The 21,456-nt window shown below is 39.6% G+C and overlaps 1 protein-coding gene across 9 annotated transcripts in view; it reads right to left on the bottom strand.

Moving 5' to 3' along the window:
• LOC124553966 (zinc finger protein 99-like) overlaps positions 1-21,456 on the bottom strand; it is a 92,017-nt gene that overhangs the window by 53,546 nt on the left and 17,015 nt on the right. For 4 of the 9 annotated variants that reach the window (XM_047127984.1, XM_047127986.1, XM_047127992.1 and 1 more), the window contains exons 3-4: positions 10,218-10,310; positions 8,942-9,034 (exon numbers count right to left, since the gene is read on the bottom strand). In XM_047127984.1, coding sequence (XP_046983940.1) covers positions 8,942-9,034; positions 10,218-10,310 — 186 coding nt within the window. Of the gene's footprint in view, positions 1-8,941; positions 9,035-10,217; positions 10,311-21,456 lie in introns of those variants that run through there. The other 5 variants (XM_047127985.1, XM_047127991.1, XM_047127989.1 and 2 more) reach the window with 2 other exon arrangements.

Raw genomic sequence — 21,456 nt, 5'->3', positions numbered from 1 at the left:
CTACAAAATATTTTACTGCATCATTCATTACAATCATGTGAACAGAATAGAAAGAAACTTTCCATTTCAGAATAGGAGTATTACCCTTTATGTTGTGCAATGGTCAAAACACACAACTGACCCACACACTCCTCAAATTTTGTAAGAATCAATGGTGCCAGAATCCATTAACCTCTCAATGACTAACTTACGGGTCAAAATTATTTTAAGGAAATACTAAATGCTTTGTAAACTTGACAACTAAAGCCTCATCATCAAACACTTAGCACAGATGCACCGAGTTAAATTCATTGTGAAAGGTATGTACAATATCTGTGTTCACAATACCTATTTCCAGATATTAGGCTTGACAGACCAAGCGTTATTTTAAACATTAGAGATACCTGTTACATAGAGATGAAAGGAAACACAGTTTATTAGTACAAAGAAAAAAGGTTATGTAGATGTGTCGATTTGCACGAAGTATTCAGTTGGTGTGTAAGTTCTTGGCATTTTACCATAAGTTTAATACACACAACAGATACCCATAACAGTGACTTTAGTCAGCAATGATACATTCTCCTATACTATTTACAGCTGCCTTCCCATGCGGGGTCACTTTTTGTTTCTGTGACTGTAGATGTCACATGGTTTTGAGGTGAAAAACTCGTCAAGCCATGTTCAGAGTGCATTTTCATCTAGAAAGGAAGTTCCTTGAAGGCTATTTGACACTGAGCAGAAAAGGGAAAAATCTGAGGGTGCAAGATCAGATGAATAAGGTGGGTGTGGGTTTGCTTCAAAACTCAAGTCCTGTGCATAGTTTTTTGTCAGTCAAGCACAATTTGGGTGGGGGTTATCATGGAGTGGCATCACTTAAGACAATCTTCTTTGACATCTTTCTTGGACTGTGTCCACAAGATGTGTGCGTTTTTGACAGTAAATGTCAGCAACAGCAAGTGGTTACTCTACATGGATGCAATGCATAGTACACCACACCATCGCTATTCCACCACACGTATAACATTACCTTTTGTGGATACCTCTTGTTACTGCTTTCTTTGGGCTCAACTATTCCTTTCTTTTCCTTATTTCATCATAAAGACACCATTTCTTGTCACCATAATGGCACAGACCGGAATGTTTGGTGTCTTTCACAAGCAAACTGACGACAAGCAATCAGAGATGTGCATATGGCCATCCACTGATTTTTGTGATTTTGGTTTACAGCATGTGGTATCCATATTCCTGATTTTTAAACCCCCCTCCACTGCATGTCACAGTGCTGGAATGATCACAGTTCTCACGCTTGCCAGTTCTTGAGTACACTGAATTGAATCATTATGGATCAATACTTTTAGATGATCTTCTTCAAACCCCCAAGGTCTTCCTGAACATGGAGGGTCACTAATGTCAAAACAGTTCTTAAGATGAGAAAATCATTTTCTTGCTGAGCTATGTCCAATGGTATTGCGTACGTACATGGCACAAATGTTTCTCGCTGCCTCCACAACAGTTACTCCTGTACAGAACTAAAACTGAAGAATATGTCAGCAATGTCCTTATTTCTCCACTTGGCACTCCCCAAATGACCAAATGACAACATTTATACTCCAACAGCAACAGTGAACAACAAATAAAAATGACAATTGATAAATAAACTCACAGCAACTGGAATACCAACATGCAAAACAAATGTGCTACAAACTTATGTACCAGCCTAATACCTAGAAAAAAAAATTGAAAAAAAATGTTGCATGAAAACAATAATTTCGTAACAGTAGCTGAAATTACTGGTGAGAAAAAGTGACAATTGAAATTAGACCCATTACACTCAGTCGGGAAGTGTATACTAGACCAGCAGACATCAGTTTGATCCGGTGATCTGTCAAATAGATCACAGGAATCATCTGGTGACAGAAGCAGGAACTCTTCTTGTTATGATCGTAACAACCTAATTACTAAAATGTTGTGCTGATTTTGCAGCAAGATTTATAATTGCAGTAGAAACACTTATTACAATTTTGATCTTCTCTTTACTTGGGAAGCCATAATTTTATGGTGTTAAGAGAATTACAGTTACAATAACTGAATCATAGTTTAGCAACCAAAAACTGGGTCATAGTAACAAATGATACTTTTGGAGGAAAATTGAATTCAGAATGGGGAAACATTATGTCCAATGTTATATAGGTTTCAGCATTTGACTTGTCTTGACTAGATAAATGTTGTGTTGAAGCCACTGGAGGAACCTTCAAAACTGTAACATTTGCTGATAACACACGTATACTGTTAACTGAGTGAAACACATTCATACCAGGAACAGCCAGGAGAATAATGGTCCTGGTCACAACTGGTTTACAGGCAGTGAAAGAAAAATTCAACATTTATACATACAAAAACAACATCATGAAATTCCACACAAATCAAAATGAGCTACAGATACAAGGAAGAGGTATCAATGACAGATACGGGATCACAATCCACGTGCAAAGTTCCTGGGTGTGCAGACAGTTAATAGAGTACAGAGACACCAGCATGAAAATGAGTCAACAGAAAGCTTTCTGGGCCTTGAAATTATAAACGTTCCTCGAATGTGAAAACCTGCCAAAATGCTTCCTAGCACTTTGTACAGTTTCACTTAGTACTGTCCTATAGGATGATCTTATATTGCATGGCATGGTATAAGTATTTATCTTATAGAAGCATGCAGCACAAAAGTGATGTGATGTTGACAACTGAAAATTGCATGAACCTCTTTGAAGACCCAGGGAATCATGCAAATACATGCCAGTACATAACTCAACATTGGTTTTTATGTTAAAAAACCATATAGATATTTTATTTATTTGTGGTGGGCTGCCCCACAAGGTAATTCCAAGAACAAATGAAAAATCCAAAAGAAGTTGCCATTGTTGTCTGTACGCGAGTGACACTGAGTGCATCAACTTGGTAAGTTTATCGATTTGTTGACCATTTCAACTTGAAATCCAAGCAGATACGGGATAGTAGCAGGTCATTTTTCATTGCTTGAAATCATATAAAATGAATTCTTGTGGGATTAAGACAAACTGGTACCTGTAAACCAGTTGTACGCATGATCAGCTGTCATCTAAGGTGTGTCTTTTTAGGTTGAGGATAGGCATTTGATTGATATGCCTATGTTAAAAGAAAACTATAGTATGTAAAAGAACTTTATGGGAAATTAGTAATATTTCTGAAATATCCCAGTGACAAATTATATGAACAGCCACTACACAAAGAGCATAATTGGAGAAGAAGCCAGGAAGAGGACTACTGCAATGGCAGTAAAATGAGTCTTTAACTGCTGCCTTGCAGAGAACCATTAAGATGAATGAGAATGAAGAAATTCAATCAGTATGCCAGGAGGTGATCAGCCAATGAGAAACTTGTCTGATGTAAACAACCACCAGGCATTAACAGCATGTAACTATGAGAGCAGCTGGATTTAACATACAAATAAATGTTATTTTTGTTACTTTTTAACTGCTGTTCTCAAAACATGTAACAGCAGTAAGGCTAACATGCTGTGAAGCAGGCAACACGAAGTTTGTTGGTGATTTTCATGATTTTTTTATTCAACTTCGTAATTTTATGAAGGAACAGTTAGTGAGATAAACAGTGAATTGAATCTCTGAAGAGTAGGGAATTATGCAACAAATTACAGAATGTGGACAAATTGGAAAGCACAAACAAACTGAAAATAGATGGAATGGAAAATTATCAGAAATATAATTTTTCAACTGGACGTAGTACCACTGCTTTGAAACATGCATAAAAGAGCACTTCTTAGTTGTGAGCTGACAGGTAGATCAATTGCCTGTACAGGGCTGCAAATCCAGGCTTGACCTCACATTACAGTATCTTCTTTATTTGTGGGAGTTTCTGAAAGGCGTCATCCACAAGGTCTGTTCAAAAAATTCTGGAACATTCGCAGTTTTCCGTCATTGGTGTGTTGGACAGGAAAGTAGTTGGCACCCCTGCACATGCCTATGCTTAAAGTGTAATTGCCAGAAGCTTCATTGTCATACATCTGTCAGTTATTGTTCTGTGTTGTATTGAGTAGAATATTGTGTCATATATTTTGTGAATTTCGAGATGCCAGAGTTAGAGGAGAAATGAGCTTGCATTAAATTTTGTGTGAAACTGAAGAAAACCTTTACAGAGACACACCAAATGATGCAGGAATCCTATGGTGGCGAGTGCTTAACCTGTACTCAGTGTTAGAAACGGTTTAACAGTTTAAAAATGGCTGGACAGATGTAAAGATGGCACTTACTCAGGGCCTCTTCAACATCTAACCATGATGCTCATGTCAGATATGTCGAAGAAACTGTGCATGAAAAAAAAAAAAACAGGGTGTCGGAGGTTGCAGAAGAATGTAACATTTCAGTTGGATTGTGTCATGAAATCCTGACACAGCATCTTGGAATACATCATGTTGTGGCCAAGTTCATCCCACGGCTCATGAGTCATGACCAGAAAGATCTTAGACTTGCAATCCGTGAAGAGCTTTTGGATCACAAAATGACAATGAGATGTTTCTTAAGAGAATCTTAGCTGGTGATGACACGTGGGTCTATGGTTGTGATGTTGAGACCAAGGTTCATTCTACACAGTGGATTGGGAAAGGTTCTCCATGACCAAAAAGACTCGTCAGGTCAGATCAAATGTCAAAGCCATGCTGACACTTTTCTTTGACTTTGAAGGATTAGTTCTTCATGAATTTGTGCCATAGGGACAAACTGTTAATCAATGGTACTATCAGGACATGTTGTGACACCTGCGAGAAAATGTGAGAGCGGCCTGAAATGTGGTGAGATAATTCATGGCTCTTGTATCATGATAATACACCAGCACATTCATCCCTGTTGATGCATAACAACTACACAAAAAACTGAATCACTGTGCTGCCTCATCCTTTGTACTCTCCACACATACCCCATGCGGACTTCTTTTTATTTCAAAAGTTGTAAATCCCATTGAAAAGACGAAGATTTGTTAAACTTAACAAACTAAATATTCACAGATGGTACTTCACGCAATCCAGCAAGAAGCATACCATGACTACTTCTGGAAGTGTAAATGGCATTGAGTGTGGTGTATCATTTGTGGAGGAGACCATGAACAATAAGTAAAAGGTATATTTTGTGGACAAAGTTCCCGAATTTTTAACAGATCTCATATGTGCTTCCCTTCAAACAACTTTGGGTGAACTTTGATGCTACATGGTAACAGCTGTGACTGTAGGAACTCTTGACACACTTGCAAATGCATGGGTCAAGGCTATTGTCTTGATGATTAAGTGTGTTAAAAAATATTAATATTCATGATCAGTAAATGGAGAGTTTGATCATAAATTTTACGGCTGCCTGGGCGTGGCAACCATAATTTGGATATGGAGTAGGACGTGACCAGGTTGTGACTAAAATCTGGTGGCAGGAAAATGATTAGTGACAAATAAGTGCCAGCTGGAATAAAACAGTTACTTAGCTTTATTGACAGTGAAGAGTGTACCGTAGATCAGTTCCAATTAGTGTCCACAGAATATTCCTGATTCATGGCCTATGTTGTTATACAATACTGAATCACATCGCGAGCTAGTTAACAAGACAACAAACGATGGCACTGATGACTGCAACAAGCTGTCTGCAAGACTGCCTGACTCGGGGCCAGCACTCCTGTTATATGGTGTAGCAAGACGGTGCTGTAGGCCCCAGTTCAGCAATCGTGCGACATCTTCAGTCGGCTGCAACGCCATGCGCCGCCAGCGGTCGCAATGGGAGACTGTGGCAAGTGATGCGATGGCAGGGCGCGCGCGCTATTTGGTTGGGCCCGCGGATACAACAGTAAACACATTTATGGAAAGTACCTTAATGTTGTATCATGTAAATCACATACAACTGGAAAATCATATAGTTCTTTTGTAAATAAGGCATGTGTGAAAGTAAAACTCTGCCCCAAGCCTGTATGTTCATTTATGCCACAGTTATAGTCTTGTGAAATTTGATGATTTTAAACATCCTGAGGAATTGTTTATATAAGTATAATTTCTTTTGGTAAAATGCAAAAACCTTAATTTGTATTGATGTGTTGCATTTATTATTATACATTTTAGAATTTTTTTCATAATATTAAATTTTCTTTCAACACTGTAACCTATACCTTGCTAACGATGGTGTGTGAAGGTTACTCATTTGTCCATTCTTTGATTTACACATTGGATTCCTTAAATGGTGATGTGGTTGGATGTACAATGAGCCACAACACACATTTAAAGGAGAAGCTGCCACAGCAATTTACTCCTGTGAAGTATACTGACAACCAGGAATTGTGCCGAGTGCTCATCTACTCACAATGCTCATTATGGGAACTGCTAATAGATTATTTTGTATGTACGTATGTATGTGTGTATGTACATTATCTCCTGTGAAAAATATCACTGTTGCTCCTGCAGCATCACTCATCTACTTATTTTACCTAGCATCTGCATCTGCAGCGATACTTTGCAATTCCCCTTATGGCATGTGGCAGAGGATATCTCGTACCACTAATATCCATTTCCTTTCCCATTCCACTCACAAACAGACAGAGGGGAAAAGTGACGGCATATGCACCCTGATCTCATATTTTATCTTAGTGCTCCTTTTGAGAAATGTATGTTGCCACCAATAGAACATTTGGCAGTCAGCTTCAGATGCCACTAATCTAAATCTTCTCAATAGCATTCCTTGAAAAAAAAAAACATTGCCTCCCCTCCAGGGATTCCTATCAGAGTTCCCGAAGCATCTCCATAACACTTGTGTTTAGTTCAGATCTACCAGTAACAAATCTAGCAACCTGCCTCTGAACTGCTTCTCCAACAAAGGATTAATACACCTTTACACAGAAATTGTATCAGCTGTCTGCTTATTGCCAAAGTTGAAACCCATTCAACATAAACAAAAAAGTAAAGTGGAACTTTCACCCCAGAGTCAAAATATGGCTAATAATGTACTACTGAACTATGGTTTTGGACACACTATATCTACTGGAAACTAAATTTTTCTGTTCAGCCACTCAACAATCAATCAAAATAGCAAAGACACACGATGCTACTCTACATATATAACATGAAGGGACCCACCTCACTGAATAAAAGAATGAAAAATACACCCATGCTTAACTACATGCTTATTCCATATGAAACCATCCTGATGACTCTGCAGAACATTGTGCTCTCTCTTACCTCACCCCTAACCCACTATTTCTTTCCAATATCACTCCACTGTGTTACACTTCATTGTGAAATTAGTTGTGTTCTACACGAAGTGGCTGTAGGTCTTAACTCTCCCATGAATCTGAACATACAACAGTCTGACGCTTTACTTGTTGTCTCATTAGTCACTGCAGAGTCCTTGCACTGTTTTTCTCCAATGCATTCATAATCCACTCACTGAATTCTTTCCCAGAAATAGCTGCTTCCAACACAAATTTCTGCCACTCATTTTCCCTTATGGTACTTGATGGTTGCAAAAGATGATTTTCCCAATCTCATTAAACCCATTTGGGAACCTCAATTTTCCATATCTTCACTATAGATTAAAAAGATTTCTACATGAGAAATATCAACCATCAGCAGTCTAGTGCCTTAAACATACCATGCACCTAGTGCATGGCACAGACTTGGGAAGCTACAACCAGCATTGCAAAATACGAAATATTTATGAGACAATGCCTTACATTTCTTAAACCATGCCATTACAAATTAGCCTCCATGTTCAATCTTTCAAGCAATGCCACATCAGCCTATAATCACATCTAGCTGCTGGAATCTTATTGCAGAACAAGGGCTTTCAGCTAGTAGTACATGTGTATTGGTCTGCAAGATCACCAAAACCTCAGAAAAACTAAAACAACTGAGAATTACTGTTCAACAGCATGTAAGTGACAAAAATTAATACAACTTCTTGATCCCAACATCTAATCCCTTGACTTCATTTCCTAGATGATGCGTGTCTTTGGTTATTATCTTCTTCACTAATGCCACCTTCACATACAACAGCAAATACAATCTAGAAAACCATAACACACAGGCAAATGAGACTATGTCATGAATGCACATCAAAATTAAGCCTGGCAAACAAATGTCTAATGCAGAAGGAGCAAATCTGAGGTAGGAACCAGTTCCGCTGGTTTTTAGAAAATCACACACTCCAGGAGTTCAATTAACAATGACTTTAAATTTATTGATCTAGCTTCTTGTGCAATTAGCTAGTAAAATTACTAATTCCACAAATGATACAGAATCTTGCTGTCCATCTGCCAGTATCAAAAGGGCCAGCCCTATTTTTCTGCATTATTAAGCTCCAGCATTTTACATTAAAAAGACTGAATAATTACTAATACAAGAGGTACCATAGAAGTAGCCACAATACGTATAGGTTGTGGCCAAGGTATCAGGGGGTGATCTCACACGTACAAATTTTCTCTTTTTTCAAAACCCTGAAAATTTTTGGTACTAACTAATGAATAGCAACGATTCACACGTAAGATAAGAAAGACTGATATTCTTTTGAATTGTTTACAAAGAAGTTCTTGGAAAGAGGAATATTTCTCAAATGACTTACACTATTAGAATTTACACTTTGTCTAAATGTGAATCTAATGTATCCGTCACACATAGCCATCAAAAAACACATTTGCTATCAACAACGGCTACAGAAAATAGGATTATACCAGTCACCAGTGCTCTTCCGCTTCCGTTCACAACACTCAACAAATGATAAGTGATATGCAAGTCAATTGGAAGAGAATAAGAATGCTCTAGAATTATGAAAGGAAATAGGCTCCAGGAAATTCACAATCTGGGCCATATCCACTGCAATGCATCCTTTACTTTACACAATTAATAGAAGACTTTTTTTCTGACTCTGCATGCAGTGTCAGAGGTGTGAATACTTACAATATTCTCACTTACACTGACTTCCACATTTAGTTCAGGGTCCTCCTTGATAAAATCAGTGGACCAAGAGATTCCCAATGGATATTCGACAAACTGAAAGAAGTAAACAAACCTCAGAATTATAACTGCTTAATAACTTCTGTATGTACGACATAACTATCATTATTCTTTTTTATTAGTATCATTCACCTTTACAGAGATTCATATGGCTTCAGAAGAATGAGTGTCAGGATGGTTCAAAATCGGTTCTAATGTCTCTGATTTTCCTATCTGCTATTGTGTAAGAGTTATATTGGCATACTTTCACTTTCTTTTCCTGTCATATAATCTACTCTGATTTCAGTGGTACTAGGGTCTGCTCTCTTGGGTGATCACACACTCCCATATACAAGAGATGGAAATAATCTGCCAGCTAATTCATAAAAAAGGATGCTTTTTGGTTATTAATCAAATTAATTTGGCATTCCATAGATTACATCCAACATTTACCAAATTTAATGATATTTACATAGCTTCCTCCTCTGACACCATGTATTTTCATTGTCTGCTTATTAGGAGGAGGAGGAGGAGGAGGAGGAGGAGATTAGTGTTTAACGTCCCATCGACAACGAGGTCATTAGAGGCGGAGTGCAAGCTCGGGTGAGGGAAGGATGGGGAAGGAAATCAGCCGTGCCCTTTCAAAGGAACCATCCCGGCATTTGCCTGAAGCGATTTAGGGAAAGCATGGAAAACCTAAATCAGGATGGCCGAAGACGGGATTGAACCGTCGTCTTCCTGAATGCGAGTCCAGTGTGCTTATTAGGAAACAATGCACATGTCTGTCATGTTCTGGAGAAAAATTATAAGGAATTACACACAGTCAATGCAGGATTTCAATGATGATGTAAATGCTTTAGTGAATTGTGACTGCAAAGTCTAAAACATACACCCACCACATATGTTACTTGCAAGTCTTCCATTATAGCACTGTGACACAGAGGCAGTTAACTAGATTAGCAATTACTTTGAAGAGGAAGTCTTCCTTGCTATATTGGTACCAAATATGTATTTAAGGCATTCATTACATAAGGGCATGATGAAACATTAATACAAAAGTAATAGTTAGTAAAAATATGAATACTATTGGCAATAACCAACATGTAACACAGCTAACTTGAGCTGGTACGATAGGTTACAGCTGCTCACAATCCATGACAATTTAATCTGAATGTCCCATATTAATTTCATGAGTTTTACTACACTTAACGGATAATACGGTGCTTCTGTGGAAACTTACATTAAGATCAGAGCCATCCACATGATGTTTCAGTTCTGAATCTTGCTTTACCGGAACACTAGGCTCTTCATTCTTTAGTGGGTCTTCAGGAAACTGAAAAAAGGAAAAAAAGTGCATTTAAGGCTTTCATGCCCTTTCCTTACACATGGCCCTCTCTTAGAGGAGGGTACGGAAGCACAGAGAGAGAGAGAGAGAGAGAGAGAGAGAGAGAGAGAGAGAGAATACTCTCAAACAGATCTTGTGTATAAGATGACAAGCCCAAAACACTAATAATCATGCATATTCATCAGTTACCACCAGGCAGCCAGAAAATGTGGATGCTACAATTCAAATATTTGAAATCAAAGCTTTGTTTACCCTGAAAGCCAGGCACATAAGCAAGAGATTGTTCACCAAATATCAATCAAAATTATTCTCACACACCAAGCAGCAACCAGTATACGCAGTATCCATAAATATTATTAAAGTGGATATATGTTCCACATTTCGTCCCATACCACTGGATCGACTTCAATCAGGCTAGGTATACATGTAACTTACTATCTAGACAAAAATACTAAAAAGGTAAGTAATACCAACCTCCTATGGAGATGGGTGTGTGAATGTGAAGAGAGGAGGGGGAGGTACAAAGACAGTGAGAAGGGGGACTGGAACAGATGGACAGTGAGAGTGTAGCAGATGGACAGAGATGGTTCAGTGATTGGTTGGTTGACTGAACAGACTGACACGCCAACAGTGCCTTTTTCCTTGAACACACAGGTCTAAATGACTGAAGATAAGAGACCCTACTGCACAAAACCCAGAGAAAGAAATCCCCCAAGGTCTACAAAACATCAATGAAAGTGACTTAAGGGACAAAAAGAAGAAGAGCAACAGAGGTAGAAAGGCAGGCAAGGTTCTCCATCAAGGGAGCAGCCAGAAGCCCCCTGAGAGCAGATGCAATGTGGGAACATTCATCCCCCAACCCCTGCCACTTACCATAGGCACTCCACTTAGGAACTGCCTAGGACAGACTATCAACGTGGACAGAGGAAGATAAGCACAGAGAGAGAAAAGATTAACAAGTCGCACAGGCTATGTGAGAGGGTGAAAAAAACAAAAAAAAAACAGGTAGGGTGAAGATCAGGCTGGACCACTAAGACAAGGTGTATATGCTCCAAGACAACAGGGAAATCTGGGAAAAACCAAGGAATTTTTTCACCCAGGAAAAAACTGGGAAAACACCAGATCTTTTAAGAATTCTGGGAATTTCTCCCTGTTAAAGTTTTCAGTTCCTTTTTTTTTGTTTTGACTGGTAAGAAATGATACTCTAACAAAGAATTTTACTTTAGCTTGCTACTGCAATGTAAAGTTGCAGCAATAAAACATAAACAAGAAAAAAATAAAAATTTGTTGCAAAGGAAATGCGCCATTTAAAACAACAAAACACAATGCACAAACAAGCGTCTGTCAACAGCAAAATGTGTCAAAAGCTTTAGGATGAAGGCTATGCAATAATTCATAACAAATTGCTTCCAAATGGGCATAACGTCACAATGGTTTCATTAGATTCATTTGAGTAGTTGCCAGCAGGCTTATGCGCATACGCAGTTGAATCGCATATGAGCAGTACCTTCTCCTGCTTCTGGCTACTTGAAGTGTGGCTGTTAGCTGTATCCAAGGTAACTAGACATGAGTTGTTGTACCAGCAGTAGCAACAAGCAGCCATATGCTACCCAGAAACAGTTTTCTTGCACCCCAAACTGCCAGATTTGCACATGCGCAAAGCACTCCAAGTTGTAGTGGGATGAGTAGGCTCCACGTGAACCATGTTTACGTTTCGTGATTTTGCTGTTTCTTCTTGGTTTACAGTTCTCAAGTCACATGAAAAGAAAACGCATTTCTGTGGGCAGGAGCTTGTAGTGGGATGAGGAGTAGGCTCCACGTGAACCATGTTTACGTTTCGTGATTTTGCTGTTTCTTCTTGGTTTACAGTTCTCAAGTCACATGAAAAGAAAACGCATTTCTGTGGGCAGGAGCTATAAAGTGAATTAAAAAACATTCACTTAATAATGGAAGGCTAAAATATGGTACTAGTTTCAGTTCTCTGATTTGATTTGATTTCCATGTTTTTGGCAACTGGGCATTAGTTCCCTTGCAGAACACTTAAGTAATTTTTATACATTTGTTAAAAAAAATGGCTTTGATTAATCTTTTCCTCAGAGGCAGTCAATTTATTGGAAAGACTATTGGCTAGGGTCAAAATGTTTGCGGAATTTCAAGTGCACGTTGTTATCTTTTGGGACACATGGCATTATGATATAATAGAGAACTAAACATGAGATAATATGGTACTGGTACTCCAAGAAAATTTGCATACGGAAACAACACTGAAAGCTTAACATCAGCTTGAGGCGTACGTCTTTGTGAATCTGGACATATGAATGTGCTATGTATGTCAAATTATGCATTTTATTATCGTTTACGAAATTCCGAGACTCTTCAGGTTCCTCTGATGTCCTGTTTCATTTATGGTATAATGTAAGGTCTCTTAATGCTATATACGTATGAACAGATGGACTACCTGCGTCATCATAGCAGCACAGGCACAGTAACACAATTTTCTGGTGCTTTCTGACATCTGCTGAAACTAATTCTAATAGGTCATGGGAAAATAATTCGATTGATGGTTTGAAAAGCGTTACTTTCAAAGTACATTTCATTTTACACAATATGCATTATGTTACGTGTGTGAATGTGCTTTGAATTTCTTAAATCACGGAGCGTTTGATTCTCATTTAAGGCTTAATAAACTGAGGGCCAAGCAACACCAGACATTTACGTCATTACTTAAAATTTTACTGGTACATTTGTGTCATGTATCTAAGTGTACTAAGCACAAAAAAGACAAATATTATATGTGAAAGCTTAACTTTTCTTGTAGCTACAATATGTACATTAACTCTACCATTAACTTTTCCTACTTGTGTGTTCGCACTACTGAACAGTGATGTTGCTATATGCTGACTACATCACGTGTCCTATGTTCCGAATCACTACATTTACATGTGACACATGACGAAAACCTAATTTTGGAAACCGCTTTTCGCTGTCTGAAGCGGATTTGCTAACCCAGTTAACTACGGTGCCTAGAAATCAGCAGATATAGTTTGCCTTAGTCAGAACAATCGCCATTTCTCTTCAATTAGATGACACGGTAAATGATGATAGCTAAAACAGTTGCAGAATAAAAGTTTATTAAAATTCTTGACCAAGGTTTCGGTATATATAAATATACCTTTATCAGAAGTAAAATATCTAAAATTACATCTTGCAATGGAATTTAATACAACAATTGTGCCAAAGGCGTCGTCAGCAGTTAAGACAACATCTCCATTTATACAACATGATTATGGACACAGGGTCAATTTGAACACAGTTTAGCATCTGAAGTACAGACCTGGGTTCAAATCATGGTCCAGCACAAATTCTCAACTTTCCTCATTGACGTAAATAAATGTGCACTGGCAGCTAATGTCTTTAAGGGGCTCCAGAAGGCCGTATCTTCCAATGTTAAAACAGCATATAAGTTATGTTTTCTCTGAAAGCATTTGAGCTAGGGTGTTGAAAGTTTTACAGGTTATTATAGGAGTATTGGCTCCAACTTAACACTGACATTTTTAGGAATTTCAATTCAGTTGTTACAGATAAAGTTTCCTTTTTTAATGAAAATTCACTACTTTTTGTGCTATTTTTTATTCACAGATTCAACAATACACAAGTTTTGCGAAAAGGCTGAGTTAAGTTACGCAGAAGGTACTGTGCAACATTTCCTGAAAATTTGAAGCAAATTGGTTTGGTAGATCCTGGGAAGTCTTGATCCCATTTGTTTCTGTACATGTCTCAAACTTCTGCAAATTTGCAAGAAAAAAGAAAACTTTCAGAAATCAAGTGACGAAGTTTGGATTACCTTTTAGTGCATTCCAGGGCCATAGAATGGATTATCTCCATCTTCTGTGAAATACTCCCCAAGCATCCTCTTTGTCTTCCTCCTGCTTGCTCTGGCTTGTATTTCTAGGCGATTTATAGCCATATCAGCAGCCAAAAGACTTCCTTATCTAAAGCAAGCATCATTCTTCCCATGTTGAAACCTATCTTGATTCCCATATTTCGAAATACTTTGCACCTTACAACGTTGCAATCATTGAAAGTAGCAACAGCATCATACACACCAAAGTCAAGTGTTTCTATTCCAACAAGCCCAGTCTTAGGAATTCTTGACCATATAATATTATTTACACTATCATTGGGGTTTTGAGTTTTTCCATGAAAACACTTTTTCAAAAGTTCAGGTGCTACTAAGTCTCTGAAAAATGGGTTTTATCATGCCCATTACAGCATCTGGAGACTGTTTATGAGTGTACACTTCACCAGTCAGCAGTCCCTTGTTGTGCTTATACCAACTGGTTTCTCCTTTGGGACACAAGTAATAATGGGGACTTTCATCAGTTGAAAAAATATGAAAATAAGAGCCCAAACAGCCTCCTCCATTTCATTGACACTGTGTGTTAACTAGTTAACTAGTGTTAACTAGTAGCCATTCCATAACAGTTTTGTATTTTATCAATTACACTGCCAGTTAACCTTCTTGTCCCAACCAACCCTTCACCGTCACTGAGTTTCTGTTTGTTGTAGGAAGTTTTCAGTCACCAAAGTCTTGATCCCATTTGTTTCTGTACATGTCTCAAATTTCTGCACAACAACATCACCACCATAGGGCTTCAGTTGTTAAATATGTTTGAAACTTTTAGGATCACTGTCGCCAAGGTAATCCACATATCACACTTTACCACATGCAACAAAATCTTGAAATATATTACTGCTACATCTTTAACTTTTCCTGTAAAGGTACTGATGGCAGATACTACACCATGAAGGTATGTGTGTCCCCATTTATGCTAGGTACCATTGAATGCTGCAGTCAAGTCTCTATTACCACTGTATTATATTACTGCCTCTTCCACAGCTTTCTTCATAGATTCTCTACAGGTATTTTCTACTTTAGACCCTATAAATGTATTATTGTTGTAAACTTGGCTGGGGATTTGGATGATTCATCATGCCATAGAAAACTGCACCTGCAGTAACACTCTTACCAACTGTATGCAAGGCATAAATGAAACTAATTTTTTGTTAAAAGATTTTGCTACCATTGGAGTTACTGCAACACTGTTCCAAAAGATCATTATGTATGAGCATTTACCACACGCCTGTTACATTTCACCGGCAAGTCCTACATGATTTTTTGTAGAGAGTTACAGACCGATTTCACTACACTGAATACACTTACACAATACACAAAAATTCTGTAGAGAACTGACATGTCAAGTATTTCATTCATATCTGATTTGCCCATAAAACATTCATACTTTTCACTAACTGAACCAAGCTTCCTCTATGAAGTACTTTCTTTCCCACTTTCACTGCAATGGGCAGGTGTACCAGTAAGATTAGGTTCACACACTTGATTATCTTTATTGTTTACAGTAATAACATCTACCTTTGGCTTTCCAAAATTTCTCGTTTTCTTAAAAGCCTTCATAGGATTTCTAGTCAATTTTCATTTACCCATGATTATCCTTCAGTAAAACAGAGACTTAAATGAACCAAATTCACTACGAATATTTTCAGGATTACAAAAGATTAAATAAACATGAAACACACAACAACTGAGTGAGCAATATACACTCCTGGAAATGGAAAAAAGAACACATTGACACCGGTGTGTCAGACCCACCATACTTGCTCCGGACACTGCGAGAGGGCTGTACAAGCAAAGATCACATGCACGGCACAGCGGACACAGCAGGAACCGCGGTGTTGGCCGTCGAATGGCACTAGCTGCGCAGCATTTGTGCACCGCCGCCGTCAGTGTCAGCCAGTTTGCCGTGACATACGGAGCTCCATCGCAGTCTTTAACACTGGTAGCATGCCGCGACAGCGTGGACGTGAACCGTATGTGCAGTTGACGGACTTTGAGCGAGGGCGTATAGTGGGCATGCGGGAGGCCGGGTGGACGTACCGCCGAATTGCTCAACACTTGGGGCGTGAGGTCTCCACAGTACATCGATGTTGTCGCCAGTGGTCGGCGGAAGGTGCACGTGCCCGTCGACCTGGGACCGGACCGCAGCGACGCACGGATGCACGCCAAGACCGTAGGATCCTACGCAGTGCCGTAGGGGACCGCATCGCCACTTCCCAGCAAATTAGGGACACTGTTGCTCCTGGGGTATCGGCGAGGACCATTCGCAACCGTCTCCATGAAGCTGGGCTACGGTCCCGCACACCGTCAGGCCGTCTTCCGCTCACGCCCCAACATCGTGCAGCCCGCCTCCAGTGGTGTCGCGACAGGCGTGAATGGAGGGACGAATGGAGACGTGTCGTCTTCAGCGATGAGAGTCGCTTCTGCCTTGGTGCCAATGATGGTCGTATGCGTGTTTGGCGCCGTGCAGGTGAGCGCCACAATCAGGACTGCATACGACCGAGGCACACAGGGCCAACACCCGGCATCATGGTGTGGGGAGCGATCTCCTACACTGGCCGTACACCACTGGTGAACGTCGAGGGGACACTGAATAGTGCACGGTACATCCAAACCGTCATCAAACCCATCGTTCTACCATTCCTAGACCGGCAAGGGAACTTGCTGTTCCAACAGGACAATGCACGTCCGCATGTATCCCGTGCCACCCAACGTGCTCTAGAAGGTGTAAGTCAACTACCCTGGCCAGCAAGATCTCCGGATCTGTCCCCCATTGAGCATGTTTGGGACTGGATGAAGCGTCGTCTCACGCGGTCTGCACGTCCAGCACGAACGCTGGTCCAACTGAGGCTCCAGGTGGAAATGGCATGGCAAACCGTTCCACAGGACTACATCCAGCATCTCTACGATCGTCTCCATGGGAGAATAGCAGCCTGCATTGCTGCGAAAGGTGGATATACACTGTACTAGTGCCGACATTGTGCATGCTCTGTTGCCTGTGTCTATGTGCCTGTGGTTCTGTCAGTGTGATCATGTGATGTATCTGACCCCAGGAATGTGTCAATAAAGTTTCCCCTTCCTGGGACAATGAATTCACGGTGTTCTTATTTCAAATTCCAGGAGTGTATATCAAACTATCACAGGTTAGCCACAATACATTTTCTCTCACATCACTAAAATGTACATGATGAGAATGTCAGGTCATTAGTACAACACTTGACAACAGTTTAACAGCACCACAGTGGATCACACCCATGCAAAACATATTTCAAAAATATTTTAAAATAGTTGCAGTCTTTTAAACTGAATAAATTATATCTTAATTGAATGGGGAAGTAGATAGATTTTTAAAATACAAAAATGTAAAAATTGAACATTTCATGATTTTGAAACTTTCCAGAGCCCCAAAATTCCTTTGTCTAGATTCATTGTGGCTGCAGGATCAAAATAGTTTCTCTTCTCTTGGACATATCCAGAAGAACAGTCACCACATACATATTCGACCTGTGTCCAGATTAGACATGAATGTACATGATTTCGCAATGGCAGTGACTGTTTCCATTTACATTTAATGACAATATATAATTTTACTTTGTGCTAATTTTCGTGACCTTGTTTAATGCATAAATCTCTCTTCCTTGACTGTAGCATTCTTAAGCAGCCCGATTCTGATTCAAACGACACCCACAGCAGTCAAAACTGACATGCAGTTATCCATCAGGTAACAGCCATTTAAAATAGAGATTAAGCTGGTACATTATTTGAGCACTAGGAATACCATACTTTCATCGGGGTTGTTTCAGCAGCACATTACATCTGTAGCTTTCTCTGTTTTTATTCAAGGTGTGATCTCCTGTTTTTGTGACTTTACAGTATATCCGCGCAGAGAGTAGCAAAGGTGTCAATTCTTTTGAATGACCAGCGACACAGTTCAGTAATGCATCAGCCTCTACTGGTGACACATTACAAGGATTTAAGTTAGATATATTGCTTCCTCTGTGTACTTGTATGGTTAACTCTTGAATTAACAGTGATAGAATGGATATAATGTGTGCATGCTGTGCAGGCAGCTGAAATGCATCCGGCCATGCTCAGCAGTCTCCAGCCTGCTGCCTCTTGTCGCAAAATCTGGGTTAGCACATGGGACACCTCAGGTGTTGCTTATTTTGCCCACTGGTTCTGCTGTCAAGGCACCTTACAGTGTACCCAATGTGACTGAGCTGCCCTCAACGAAGGTGAGTGAGTTGAAGTATCTGTTAGTACTATTTGAGGCAGAGAATGAATGTAGAAGCTGGCCTCAGCCAGGCGTCCTGTGAGTTGACTGGTGGCTGCTCCATCATGTAGCAAACAGGCATAAGGGGAAAGGGGTTTGCTAGTCAATTGGGAGCTCCAGTGTTACATTCATTATGGATCTCCATGCAGAAATGATATCTAGGACTGGAAATAAATCCATTGTGCACTGAATATGTCTACTGGGAGCCCTCATCAGAGATGTAGATCATGCTCTGCCTGTGGCTATAAAGCTTACAGGGTGTAGCCGTCTTCAAGTTCTGGCTGACGTTGGCACCAATGATGTCTGTTGGCTGGGTTTCGCAGCCATCCTCAGTTCATAAGGGCAGCTGGCACAAGTGGTGAAGGGATCTTGTGCCGCACATGGGGTGCATGCAGATACTCAGGTAATGCAAAGAGACGGAAATCAAACTGCATACAAAGTAACGGCAATTTGGCTGCCAAAATTGTAATAGTACATTCTTGAAGTATTCATAGCTCCTGAATTTAATGACCTCCAGGAAAGCTGTCATGATCAAATTACTCTTGGAACTGAAAGCTGCTGCAACTCAAAGAAGAAACCCTTAAAATATTTAGCAAGGCATGGAATGTATTCTAAAAAAGACAGATTAGACACCCACTGGAGGGGTAGTGTCAGGAAAGTGTAGGGGGAGAGGAAGAGAAAGAATGAATATGAATTAACTTTGTGCAATAAATGGAACCAGATGCTATTGGTGGTAATAAACCCCTTCAAAAACTACTGGAAGTATGATTCTCAGATAAAATAATATTTTTGTGTTGTAAACATGTCAGTATGCTTCAAATACTTTTTGCCACTTATAACTACACAGTTATGGAAACATTCATTTAGATACTATATGTTTTGCATGCTAGCTGTGACTGACATTTCCCCATTACAAAAGAATGTATTTCTTTACCTTGCCTGTGGCAATAGTAGGTACTTTGCATCTATCCATTTGGTTCATTCAGTTCTAATACAAATTACTGCTTGCATGTTATTTAAGGTGTAAGGTAACAACCAATTGCATAGTAGAGGTGATGAGTCATTGAATGGCACATCAACAAGACAGAACTTTCCTACACTTCCCACAGATACTATTTCAGAACTATGCCCTGATTTTTACAGGCTAACTACAATGTGCCAGCACTGTGAATAAGCAGAGTTAACAAATCCACACCACCAACGGTTATGGGACCCAGTTCTATTTTTGCAAAAGAATTTATTTATTTATTTATATTTCAAGAAGAGCCATCATACAGAATCACATAATCATTCAACAGGATTTTTACATCTACTAGATATGTGTGTAGGTTTGTACATATTTCCTTTGGCTTTTCTTATGAACTGGAATGACCTTAGCCTTTTTCAATACACGTGACAAACCAGTGTTCAATAAATGACCAATTCCAGTGCCAGAGAGGGGTCAGTTCAACATTTTTTATTGAATGTGGTAGCTAAATTTTTACATCATGTGGCCTCCCCTCTGTTCTGCATCTACTTCTGGTGAGTATTCCATATGGAACTTAAAACTATGTAGCAATTTATTCTAGTTTCTTTTTTTCAAATATTATGTGCCCAATGCTACTATTACCTAATGAGAGTAACTTTGGGCCTTACTGCTAAATGCTTCTGCACATTTCTAGTATTAAGTGGCTAAATGGTAAGTCCGAGATTACAAATCCGAAGATCTTTATTCATTAAACTGTAAGTACATTGTAACTCGCATAAATCAGTTCACATGTGGAAAGAGAACAATGGCATACCACAGCCAGTAGGACTGTCCATAGTAGGGAACTGCAGTGTCAAAAACCTCCACACTGGTGACAGCTTTACCTCTAGTTTAGTTTTATGTTTACTTTTGCTGATATTTCACAATATATATTCCCCTCAGTGACACAGATGACCAATCCTTGGCTCTGGCACATAAGCCATTTCACTACTTATTGGCTTTGCAAAGGGGCTTTCCAAACCTAAAACATATGAGAATGCATCCCACACGGAATCTGCAAAAGATTAGCTTCTTTCTGGGTGCTGTGCCTCTCCACCTGCATACAAACTACACAAGCAGTCGAATGGTGAATCGTGGATGGTACCTTGTACCACTGCCAGTCATTTCTGTACTGCTCTATCACAGTTCCCTTTACAGATGAATCACACTTTACTGCAGTTTTCCCAACTCACAAAAGTTCATCATTTCCCTTCCTACTACCATACTTATGTGCTTGTTCCACTTTACTATGACTTTGCAATGTGATGCTGAGATATTTAATTGACCTAACTGTCAATCTGCGCACTACCAATACTGTATTCTGAAATTTTAGGATTGTTTTTTCTACATACCTCTATTCACTTACATTTTTCTACGTCTCAAGCCAGCTGCCATTCATCACAGAAAAGAAAAATTTTGTCCAAGTCATCTCTGATGCTTCTACAGTCACTCAATTATGACACCTTCTCATACACCACAATATCATCAGCAAACAGCCACAGACTATTGTTCATCAGATCTATATACACACACACCTCTTTGCCTTTACATGTGTCTGCCTGTGTCTGTGTACGTGCGTGTGCGTGTGTATGTGTGTGTGTGTGTGTGCGCGCGCGTGAGAGTATACCTGTCCTTTTTTCCCCCGAATGTAAGTCTTTCCCCTCCCGGGATTGGAATGACTCCTTACCCTCTCCCTTAAAAACCACATTCTTTCGTCTTTCCCTCTCCTTCCCTCTTTCCTGATGAAGCAACCTCGGGTTGCAAAAGCTTGAAATTTGTTTGTGTGTTTTTTATTGTGTATCTACCAGCGCTTTCTTGTTTGGTAAGTCACAGCATCATGATCTGCTGAACACTTGCTGTTTTGAGACTTCTACGTGCCATTCACATTTCACGTGCTCGTACCTCAGTGAACAGTATACAGTGGGGCAGTGTGTCCTTT

This window comes from Schistocerca americana, chromosome 11 (genome assembly GCF_021461395.2).
Source record: "Schistocerca americana isolate TAMUIC-IGC-003095 chromosome 11, iqSchAmer2.1, whole genome shotgun sequence".
Classification (NCBI taxonomy): Eukaryota; Metazoa; Arthropoda; class Insecta; order Orthoptera; family Acrididae; genus Schistocerca; species Schistocerca americana.
Note: the sequence above shows the minus strand (reverse complement) of the source record. Positions and strands in the feature narration are given on the sequence as shown.